The 12,647-nt window shown below is 35.7% G+C and overlaps 1 protein-coding gene across 1 annotated transcript in view; it reads right to left on the reverse strand.

Moving 5' to 3' along the window:
- Positions 1-316: 316 nt before the first annotated feature.
- spel1 (DNA mismatch repair protein spel1) overlaps positions 317-12,647 on the reverse strand; it is an 89,882-nt gene continuing 77,551 nt past the window's right edge. The window contains exons 25-27 of the mRNA XM_090378568.1: positions 6,842-6,909; positions 5,995-6,093; positions 317-475 (exon numbers count right to left, since the gene is read on the reverse strand). Of these exons, the coding sequence (XP_090234694.1) occupies positions 317-475; positions 5,995-6,093; positions 6,842-6,909 (326 nt within the window). The remainder of the gene's footprint in view (positions 476-5,994; positions 6,094-6,841; positions 6,910-12,647) is intronic.

The raw sequence follows: 12,647 nt of genomic DNA on the forward strand, positions 1-12,647 counted from the left end.
AAAATTTATTTGATTTGCTTGGTTTATAACTTCATTTTTTATTATTTTGTGGGATGTCTATAATTCACAGCTGCACTGACAAATATGCCTTGTTTGAACCATTACATAATTTAATAACTGAAGAGTGAAGAAAATAAAATTACCTCAAGATCTGAGGTAAGCAAGCAGCATCTTATTATTTCTTAAAACTTGCAAACAATTAGTAAATAATATTAATTTTTTAGCAAAAAGATTTTATTTCTAAAAGAAAAGACAACACAAACAGTATATAATACATGACTATTATACAGATTTTTTTTCTTCCCCATAGACACTTTTAGCACCTTGCAATCAGTGTAGAAATATGGGGATTATTTTTCATTTGGACTTCTTCCTTTAGTTTACAAAGAGCTGCCATAGCTTCTTCAGATGACAACTCATCACATGGTATTTCCTTGGCTTTTGTCAGAAACTCTTTAATGATCTGCTGGGCTTCCTGTAAGAAATATTTTCAAAACAGTTCAATGTCTCAGGATTATTCTCAATGTGAATAAAAGTATGGGAGGGGAAACAGTAAGAATACATCATCTGTTTCTCTTTATACATAAAATCCATCTGATGCTAAGCATGGACAGTGTTTAATCTGTTCTAAGTGTGAGGATAAAAAAAAAAAAAAAAAAAAAAAAAATATATATATATATATATATATATATATACACACACAGTAAACCTCCGCTATCCGTGGTATCTGTATTCGCGGTTTCATGGTCGCTGATTTAATATAAAATGAAACCTAAAAAAATGTGAATTTTAAAGTGCCATGAACATTTTCCGCCATATACATATATATATATATATAAAAAAAAAAAACATGGGCGTGGCTAAAATTATCTTTCCCGGTCAAAACAGCGCTTGGTGGGTGGGGGAGAGAGGTGCCAAAATTGCGAGCGTGGATGTTTCTCGCTAATACTTGTTCAGTATGTGTTATGCGCTTGTCATGGAAGGTTTCGTCGTTTGATTTTAATTTATATGCTTATAAATTGAATAAATTTATCAATTTATAAATTGATATGCTTACAAAAGCGATAAATCTACCGTTTTGCAGTGTAAAACAGACTTTTTTGAGTGTGTTAACGGAAGAAAGTGACTTTATTGTGGACAAGTTCTTTCTAACCCGTACAAAAATATGGCTACGAATAACAAGGGAAATGTGAAAAGATTAAAGAAGGTGATGACATTAGCGAATAAAACTGAGTTATTAGACAAAATTTCTAATGGTGAAAGTGTCTCCTCAGTGGAAAAACATTATAAAATCAATGAGTCAACGGTACGATCAATCAAGAAATCGGAAGAAAAAAATCCGCCGCAGTGTCCGTGAAAACGGGCTAATTGCTTCAAAAATGTGCTCTGTAACTCGTGATGTTAAATTATAAAAAATGGAAAAGCTTTAAATCTGTGGATAGAAGACTGAACTCAAAATAAAATTCCCTTAAGTTCACTCATCATTCGTGAAAAGGCAAAACTCCTTTATCAACACTTTAGCAAAACTGGTGATAGCACTGGCGGGATAAGTTTTTTAGCTAGCAAAGGCGCTGGTTTGAAAGATTTGTTTGAAATTTCTAATTAATATTACATTTAATATTAAATTGCTTCTTATTTTAATTTCTATACCATATGCTTGCATTTCACTATGTACTGTCTATGTACATAGTCATATTATGAAGGTACATATAACACATACAAAATTTTAGACTAGTTTTTTCTTATATAATTCATACTTTGGAACAGAACCCCTTTATTACTATGGGAGCCATAACTCAGTATTCGCGGAATTTCTCAGGAACATAACCCCCACGAATAGCATGGGTTTACTGTATGTATATATATATATATAAATTTAAAAACAAATTATTGTAAGAGGGTAACACTAAGACATTTAAATCAATTTTATTTTTGTCCCCCGTTAATCCACAACCTAGTTAAACTTCCCCCCGATAATAGGGAGTCTAATGTATTTAAGTTATTTTCTATTGAACTTAATTGTACTAATGCATATTTTAAAATAATCTTTAAAATAACAGTAATTGGCCTTAGGCGTGACATTTTAGAATGAATCTGGCACTTAACTTAGAAAGTTTGCCAACCCTAGATATAACTGCTGCACAAATGGGTTTAAGCAATTCACTACAATACAGACCCCACTGTGCACCTTACTGTTTGTGTGTTTTTCTATAGTACTCCTACTAATTGTTATTTTATTGGCACATTTCTCTGGTCACATAATCTTCATTATACTGCTGTCACAAATGTCCATGATGCTCAAACAAGTTATTGTGATAATTTATCTTCAGCTGTTCAATCTTTTACATGTAGATAAATACATAATCTTTATTGTGGTAAGAAAAATTATATACAAATCCTTTCACGGCACAGGAATGCCAAGGAGTATATGCTGATATGCCAGTGAATGTTGGACTCCTATAGACAAGGTCAACTTCTGCTTGTCACTTTCATTTCAGAAACCTTCTGCCTTTGCAATGCACTAAGAAGGGATCACAGTGCATTTGACCTAGCCAGGGAGCACTGTCCACTATAGACTATCAAACCTTTGCACTCACTTATGGACATGATCTTTAGTCAATCAATACCCCAGATGACTTTTACTCTATGATGAATGTCTAGTTCATTGCCACCTTCACCTGGTAAAATTAATTTGCACCTTGAATCTTCACCTTGGTGTATGATACAACCCATTAATCCGAAACTGTGATGTAATGAATATGGGCATGCTACCAGTCCAATCTTATTTTGCACGTTTTAAGTCAATTTTAAACATCATCAGTCATTTTCAATCCACTGCAGGATGTAAGTCTCTCCAGCAAATTTCCAGTTCCTTCTGTTTTGTGCAATGGCCATTCATTTACTACCCACGAGCTCATGAATTTCATCTGTCTATCTTTGTTGTCTTCCAGGTTTTCTTTTAGCTCCTCCTGGATACCATTCTGTTATTTTCTTAGTCCATCTGTCATCATGTCTTCAAGTATGCTCAAGACCATTTCAGTTCTTTAGTTTTGATAAGATTGTCCTTTATTTGTGTTTGCTGCCTAATCCACGTGTTTTTCTTCTTATCTAACAGTCTGATTCCTAATATAATTTGTTCCATTCTTTGCTGTATAGTTTTCAGCTTCTCTTCCATTCTTTTGGTGAGTGTCCAAGTTTTATTTCCATAAGTCATGGTGGGGAGTATACATTGGTTCATTATTTTATGTTTCAGACAAATTGGGATATTGCTCCTCAGTATGTGACTTTCCTGAATGCTATCCATCCAAAATTTATTCTTCTCTTGACTTCCAGCCATTTATCATTATTACAGCTAATGACTTGTCTCAGATAAGTAAACTTGTCTCAGATAAGTATACGAATCCACCTTTTCAATTACTGCTGCTTAAATTATTATATCCCTTTCTGTGGCATACTTGTTCATCATTAACTTTTGTTTTATGATCTGCAAATTGTAAATGGTTTAGGTACTCTCCATTCACATTGACTCCTTTCTGTAACCAGTCCAATCTTCTGAAAGCTTCTTCAAGGGCAGCAGTAAACAACTTCGGAGATAGTGTCTCCTTGTTGAACTCCTTTCTCAATTTTAAATTTGCTACTGTCTTTGTCTAGTCTAATAAAGGAGGTAGGGTTCTCATATATTTTTTCATGTTTTATATTAATTTGCTTTCTCTATTAGCAGTGATATTACGCGAAGGTGATCCATAGTTGAGAATCCTGTCCTAAAGCCAGCTTGCTCTTTCAGTTGATTCTCGTCAAGTATTCTTTCTAATCGGTTAGTAATGACCCCTGTGAACAACTTGTAGATGTGGGAGAGTAAGCTAATTGGTCTATAATTTTCAATTTCTGATTTATCTCCTTTCTTATGCAGCAAAATTATGATTGCATTATTCCACTCCTTATGCATCACGCCTTTCCTAATGTAGTTTGTGAAGAGTCTTGCTAGTTTCTGTCATGTCTCTTCCTCCCAATTTTAACAACTCTACAGTAACTTCATCTTCACCCCAGGCTTTCTGATTCCTCATTTTCTTCAATGCATATTCTACCTCATCAGGAAGGATATCAGGTATGTTGTATGTGTTACTAATTTGCGGTCCATCTTCCCCACTGCTGGCATCATTCCCTCGCTCCTTGTATAATTCTCTATAGTAGTCTTCTGCTATTTATAAGTACACCAACGCTGTTCTTCAGTTTCAGTATCATTTGTCTTTCTGTATTACTGCTCATGGCTGCTGATTTAAATCCTTTGTTTTCCCTTAATGCTTGTTCTACTTTTCTTGTGTAAAATCTTATGTCCTCTCTGAGTCTCTTTCTATCTTTCTAATGGCTTTGCATGACAGACAAAAAGAAAAATTCTGGTCTGAATGTATTACAAAAAAATGCTTTTATATGATTCATTCTCACAAATTCTCATTATCCATATGGAAAAAAACAGCAACATTTGAGTTAACCTATATTTTGTTTTGATACTTAGAAAATAATAGCCATGTGATTTTATTAAACACAATTAAACAGGTAACAGAATAATTTAATGTTCAATCCTGTTTTTTGGTCAGTGAGTTCTAAAGAGTGGTTTGACAGACAGATAATTCAGTTTGGTAATGTTCCTGGTAGAAAAATGTCACGTTCATCAGGAACTATTTTGAAGAGCAATATCTACATAATAAGAGGTAAGAATGGCACTATATGGCAAACAATGGCACTATATGTAACCTGAAATAGTGTTGAGATAATCAATGCTCATTTAAAAAGGGTTTCTGAAATTGTTCAAATAATCAGTATTTCAGATGATCAATATTCAGAAAATGAACACAATTATTAAAAGTCCTACAGGTTTGTAATATGAAAAAGAACTTGAAACTTCACACTTTCACTGTTGATGTAGGCTTGGGTTTAATCCTTCCATGTTGGATACCAATTGGTACTTTCTATACAATCATTGTTTACTGTGGTCATATCAATTCTACCATGGTTGGGTGAGACTCGTTTTATCTGCCAATAGTTAAAGGTATAGCAAAATAATTTATCAGTTAGTTAGAATATTTTTGGTTAAAATTTATTGTGTTTACAAGAAAAAGAAAAAGTTGCCAACATAAGAAACTAAGCAATATGTGGCAAAATACAAATTCAGTTAATGGAGAAATAGAAGATCCTTTTTATGAAGGTTGCAATAATAAAAAATTCACTTGGATTGAATATGAGAAAGAATTTCTGGTTGCTGCCAAATACACCAAATATTGATTTCATTTTTGTTGCTAACAATCTGTTGACACTGCCAAATAGTGGCCTAATGTTTTTTTTTTGCTACTAATTAGTGCTGGGACTGAACCGGAAAGATATTGAGAAAAACCTTGGATGGCCTGTGTTTCCTTTGGTAAAATCATTACTACATGTATTAAAAGACCTACTGATACAAACAAACTCACAGATCCGAACAAAAAGTACTTTCATTTTCTCAGGTGCTTTCCTTTCTCCCTCTCTCCCAGCCTGATTCCACCCCTAATCTGCTGATGTTATCAAATGATAGCTGCAAGTTTTTTGCTACTAAATCAGCACCAAACCAGACCAGGAAGATACTGAAAAAATTCTGAGCAGCTCTCCCAGGTCACTATTTCCATAGAGATCCAAAGGAAGGTATTTCTGTTTTCTTGGGGAACCTTTTCTTTCCAGTCTGACTCCATTACCAATCCACTGATATCACCTCCATCACAGACCCTTTGCTACTTACTAATCTGCTGTATAGTGCTGATATGATAATACGAACAGCACAGGTATGCTAAATAATACTAAACAGTGAAAGTGTTACCTTTGCAGAAGCTGAGTTTCTTTATTTTTTTTAAAATTAAGGAATACATGCTGATTCAGAACATCTATGAAAAAAATTTCAGAATGTGGGACTAGTGTAAATTCCATAGGTTTGATTTCAAGTTTAATCTTGTTACAAAAGATACTTGCCTCATATTCCAGCTTTTGTTTCTTAGCATCTGGTTCATCATCTGCTGATGGTACTTGTACTCTGAATTCTTCAAATTCTTGGACTTTTTGCTTAGCAAACTTAAAAAAAAAAAAAAAAAAAAAAAAAAAAAAAAAAACTGATTTCAGAACAGAAACGTTTCTTGCATCTGCACCATCAAGGAAGGAAATACTAATTTATTTGTGTCTATTTACATGTAGGTAAACCTTTAATGAGTAACTTTGCCAAACATGTAATTTTTTTCTTATTTAGATTTTTACTGCTTAAACACTAGAGTAAAATTGTTAGAAATCAAATTAAGATTAAGGGGAAAAAAAAAGAAAAGAAAAGTAAATAATAATAAATAAAATAAAATAAAATAACAGTAGGAACTCAATTATCCAGATTGCTTAGGATAAATACATAATAATATACTACGTTATATAGAAAAATAGATGTCACTTGGGATACCTTAAATTTTCTCCTAAACAATGCTTCTTTGAACTATTTTGAAAATGGTTGGAGAGAGCTTTTGAACTAGATGAGGGTTATATCAGAGAGGGGAATAACCATCAGAAGCTCATTGTAACATTTTATATTTTGTCCCAATCTTACTTAAAAAAAAATCGTTTCCTCTTAAATTAATTTTTTCATATATAAATTTTAATAAATATATGCTATCTATGACATTTTGAAATATCATTACCAGGCCAATAAAATCATCATATGCCTTGCAATAAAAATTGTTGTTCAGTGAAGGCAAAGAGCTAGCGTAAAATGAAGCAAAAATTCCTTCATAACATTATGAAACTCTAAAAGAAATAAGTAACATCTGAAAGACTTTCATACCTCTATTATGTGCTGCGGAAAATGGGCCATTTCTGCTACATGTATTCCAAAGCTCTGATCACAAACTCCTATAGAATGAATCAACAAAAAACCAATTGTTATGGATAGTGACATGTCAGCTGAACAAGAAAATGTAAACATACATACACCCTACAAAACGTAATATACCCTACGAGTATGGACTTTTGTGACACAGGGTGTCACAAAAGTCCATACTCGTAGGGTATATTATGTTATTATTGATATATTGTTAATAAACATTATGATTATTATATTTTAATTTTATTTTGTAGATATTGAAAAATGAGTGACTATACACCACACGAGAAGGTAGAATTGGCGTTCTTACACGTAACGGGCAAGAGTCAGAGGGAAGCATGCAAAATATTTCACCAAAGGCATCCTGATAAACATAAACTATCAGCAATTTGTTGGGAAACTATTTGACCATTTGAAGACTGGTAGTTTTTTTTTTTTTTTTTTTTATATGTGAACCCCAAACACGAGAGGTATTAGAACCTATAGTACTTAATACCGTGCTTGGGTTGGAGGTTGAGAAGACGAAAGAAGATATTTGTTGACATTGGACTTGAACGTCAGTAGATTGTAATTTTCAGGAAATACATATGAAGGAAGGTTGTTCCAGAAAACGGCAGTTGAATGAATAAATGAGGAAGATGAAAAGTTGGTTCTGTGGGTTTGAAGTTGGACAGTAAATGGATGTTGGCTGGTGGCGGCACGTGTTCGGACTGTTTTGAAAGAGAGAGCGGGAATTATAGAAGCCAATTCAGAAGAACGGTGCCCATGGAAGTATCTGTAGAAGAGGCATGCAGCAGAAACAGTGCGTCTATGAGAAAGCGAGTGGAGAGACTCTGTTAGAGATGAATCATTAATTAACCTAACTGCCCTCTTCTGAATGGAATCAAGAAGCCTGAGAGAGGTTTTGGGGGCACTACCCCAGATGTGGGAACAATATTCCATGGCAGGGCGGATTTGCGATTTATACAGAGTAAGTAGCTGTTTGGAAGAAAAGTAATGCCGAGAGCGAAAGAGAAAACCAAGTTTTTTAGATGCAGAGGAAGCAATATTTGTAATGTGTTTGTGCCAAGAGAGATTAGAAGTCAGGGTAATCCCCAAAAGAGATATATCATTTTGCCTAGAAATCGGAGTGTCACTAAAGATAAGCATAGGAGCAGAAGAATCCTTTTTGCGAGATATGAGACAAGACTGAGTTTTAGAAGGGTTGAAATCAACTAAGTTGTCTTTGCCCCACTGGAGAATTACCTGAAGATCGGCATTTAAGGAATTGGTAGCAGATTTTCGAGAAGTTGAAGCTGATTGAGCAGGACAAGGTTTCTCAAAATGAAAAGTTGAATGCAATGTGCTATCATCGGCAAAACTATGGATAGGATTTCCAGTCAATGGAAGAAGGTCATTGATATACAAGAGGAAAAGAGTGGGGGAAAGAACTGAACCTTGAGGGACACCGGCATTAGTAGAGAAATTAGAAGACAGAGAGCCATCTACCATCACCCTCAGTGAGCGATCAGAGAGAAAACTGGATAACCAATTACTAAAAACAGTTGGCAAACCATAAGATGGAAGCTTGTTTAGAAGACCTTTATGCCAAACACGATCAAAAGCCTTTGAGATGTCAAGAGCAACTACTTGTGTTTCACCGAACTTTTCCATTGAATTAGTCCATAAATGGGTAACATAAGCCAGAATATCACCAGTGGATTGACACTGACGGAATCCATACTGGTGATCGTTGATCAGACGGAAGGTTTCTAGGTAGTTTAAGAGTTGGCGGTTAACTGATTTCTCCATTACTTTAGAAAGAGTAGAAGTAATTGCAATGGGACGATAATTGGATGGGAGGGATTTGTCACCCTTTTTAGGAACTGGCTGGATATGAGCAAATTTCCAAGCAGAAGGAAAAACACCTTTGGAATAAGAAAGTGAAAAAAGGCGGCAAAGAATAGGAGTAAGTTCAGGAGCACAGGTTTTGAGAACAAGTGGAGAAATACCATCAGGACCTGGAGCTTTCTTAGCATCAAGATTCATCAAAATCCTTCTGATATCCTTTTGACGGAAAACCACAGGAGGCATTGAATGGAGCATGTTGGGAATGGTGGGAGGTGTTTTACCAAGATCATTAATACAAGAACTAGAAGAAAAATGGGATGCTAGCAGGTCAGCTTTATCCTTGGCTGAAGTGACAACAGAACCATCTGGTTTGGACAGAGGTGGGAGCAGAGATGGGCAAAAGTTGCGGCCAATAGCTTTGGCAAGAGACCAGAATGCTCGGCTACCATTAGGGCAAGAAGCAAGTTTTCTACTCTTAGCCTGTTCAAACTCTAGTTTGGACTGATTAATAACTGCTTTACAATTGTTGCGGGCTTTGGTGTAGGCAGAAAATGAAACTGAAGAATTAGAAACAAGCCAATTACGGTATGCAACATTCTTCTCTTGGACAGCCTTAGCACATTTATTGGAAAACCAAGGTTTAGATAAAGGACGAGATTTTAAAGTGGAGTGTGGGATAAAGGATTCCATTCCTGCAAGAATAATTTCACTGACACGACCTGAGTAAACGGTGACATCGGAAGTTTTGAAACAGTAATCCGACCAAGGAAAAGAAGAAAAGAAGTCTCGCAGGTCATCCCATTTTGCATTATTGTAATGCCAAACAACACGAGGTTGGGAATAGCCATGAGATAAAGGTTCCATTGGAGAAGAGACAATCACCAAGTTGTGATCTGAAGTGCCTAAAGGACCTCTCACTTCGACCGTATACTTAGAAGGGTTGTTTGTGAGAAAAAGATCAAGCGTATTGGCTGTATGATTAGGATTGTCCGGTATTCTTGTAGGTAAATGAACAATCTGTGCTAGGTCATTACTAATTGCAAAAGCCTCAGCATCTCGACCTGCTGGGTCGGTGTGACTAGAAAACGGAAGCCAGCTGGAGTTGTGAACATTAAAATCACCAAGGAAAATTACCTCACTGTTAGGAAAGTTGGACTGGAGAAAGTCAAGTTGCAAAGAGAGGAAGTCAAAGAGCTCCAAGTGATTAGTGGAGTTGGGAGAACGGTACAACAGATGAATTTGACACAATGAGGTAGAGAGATTTTAAGCCAGAGAAGATTAAAGAGAGGAGATTCCAAATTGCCAAGTCTCTGACAGGGAATATCAGAACGGACATATGCACAAGTACCACCTTTGAGGCGAAAGGAATCATACAGCAAATAATTTGGGCATCTTAGATGAGCAGTAGTTGAATCAACCGATAACTGAGATTCTGTCAGAAAAAGTACATGGGGTTTGGCAGACTGCAAGTGGAAATGGACATCGTTGAGATTAGAATTGAGACCACGTATATTTGTGAAATGAATTAGGAAGTCCTTGGGAGGTTTAGATCTTTTCGCAGATAAGCTTGCTCTATTAGTTTGACAATTCATGGTGTATTCAATAGTAAGAAAAAGTAGGTGGGACATGCTGTATGAAGTAATGAAATTTTTGGATATGGTGTACATGTGGTAAGAATATACCCAGATCCTTGACATAACGTGGCCTCGACAATGCTCCCGGCATACACACTACTCGGACTCCCTCCAGTAACTATCTGGCAGAGTAGAGGTAGCAAGATTATACACTAGCTGATCCGGAAGCCTCCTAGAGAGTTACCAATAGGTTCGGTCCGGTGTACTAACTAGCGGCCAGCCTGCGAACACCGTTTTAGAGCTGTACCCTCGAAATGTAAGGAATATTGGATCTCGCCACGACATTCATCAATTCATAGTATTTTTGCTGAGCTATGTAGTGGTTGTCCTTGGACATCTATGGTGTGTAAAGTGTATTGATGTCTAGCGGCACCAGGGGTTTCCCCCATTCCCACATTGCTTTCATTGTTGGTGTAACAGTTCGCTGGGAAGGCCAGAGATTTAAAAGTGTGTGGATTTTGTATACTTGTAGTGCTGTGTATCATACTTCATCTGGCTGTTTAGCCACTGGACCCCTGCTGAGGCCCAACGCATTGCCCACTCTTGGCCCTGTGGAGGCAGATCAGGTACCCAGTAGTTTGAAGTTTTTATTCACTCTGGCAGGACATGCCAACTAGTTTACTGAGATTTCAGTGAATAGAGCCTTAAAAAAAAAAAAAAAACCACCCCAGTAAAAGATGAGCACTGGAATTAGAAAAGCCAAATGAGGTTTATGCGGTTTAATTTGGACAAAATTAAGTTTTTGCAGTTTGTGTGGGGTATATGCTGGCATATTAGGCAGAGTCGGGGGAAGACACCTATGGTGATGAAGCCTCTGCTATTACTCTTGAAACCATTAACAGGTATTCCCAAAAAAATCTTTGAGGAAACTTGGCCAGGAAGTTGGCATTAGCCAAATGTCTGTTGCAAGGATTTTGAAATGAAACAAATTCCATCCTTTCAAAGTACAATTGCTTCAGGAATTATAAGAATATGACACCAACATATGGGTGGAATTCTGTGAGTGGGTATTACAAACCTTACGTGTGCATCCCACTTTGCTGTCAAATGTTATGTTCAGTGATGAGGCCTGATTTTACTTGAAGAGTTCTGTTAATTGACATAATTTTCAAATTCTATGTTGATGATTTTGTTCTGCACACGCACACGAGTAAGTGCCGAATATGTGATCATGTTTGCAAATCGAATTTTGATTCTAATAAGCGAAAATCAACGAATATTATCCAAAGGCTATAAAAATAAAGACAAAGCACAAATTTACACTTTATTACCAAAAGTTGATCACCAATTAAATGTGTGAAAATCAAAACAATATTATGCACAGGTTAGCAAAATAAAAATAAATTTATACTTATATAAATAGCTTAATTAAACATAACACTCTGCAAAATAATTATAATTTAAAATAGTCACTTATTTTAGATTTCTTTAAATTATCACCACAAAGTTTATTTATAGATTTTTTCAATATTATATAACAGTCTATATTCACAATCACTTGCACCAGTTTCTTCCAACGTTCTCCTCAGGATGGCTATAGCTTCACGAGTTTGTCGTTTTGAAACTGGAATTTGTTCGGGATAATCTTCATTTTCCTTCTCCTTGGCGAAATTATCAGTAACATACTGGACAATTTCTTCATCTGTTAAAGCTGTAGTAATTTGTAGGTCACCATTTATGTCCACCCAATCATTAAACTCCTGTTCACCCATGTCTTCAGGCTTTTCAACGTGATCAGTATCGTGACTTATCTGACCATCATGAATAATTAATCCACATTTTTTGAAACAGTTGCTAATGCAGGTTTCGGTACCTTCATTCCAGGACTCACTGTCATATTAAGTGCATCTAGAACAGTTATCTGCTTTGTAATATCGGATGTTTCCAAACCATCATCTATAAACTGGATGATTCTTCGCCTCATATCCGATCTATAAAAGGTCTCAAAGGTTGTCATTATTCCCTGGTCAAGAGGTTGAATTAGTGATGTGGCATTCGAAGGTAGAAAAACTAATTCAACTGGGCAGTTGTCCAAAACCAATGCAATTTTGTTTTGTTTTTCATATTCAATTGCAAATCCCATTTACAAAGATAATCTTCAAATAGAGAAGCTGTCACCAAAGTGTTGGCATTATTGGCATATTCAACAGGCAGCTGTTTTAATCCTTTAAAACATCTAGGTGATTTATTCTTGCCTATAACTAATGGCTTCATCTTAATGTTGCACGTTAATACATGTTGCACAATATGAGAGATGCCAAAAGGTGTATGTGATAATGTTTAAGTAAGACTAAATGCAGTTG

The sequence above is a fragment of the Mastigoproctus giganteus genome, chromosome 7 (assembly GCF_048544385.1).
Source record: "Mastigoproctus giganteus isolate SK-2022 chromosome 7, ASM4854438v1, whole genome shotgun sequence".
In the NCBI taxonomy this organism is placed as follows: Eukaryota; Metazoa; Arthropoda; class Arachnida; order Uropygi; family Thelyphonidae; genus Mastigoproctus; species Mastigoproctus giganteus.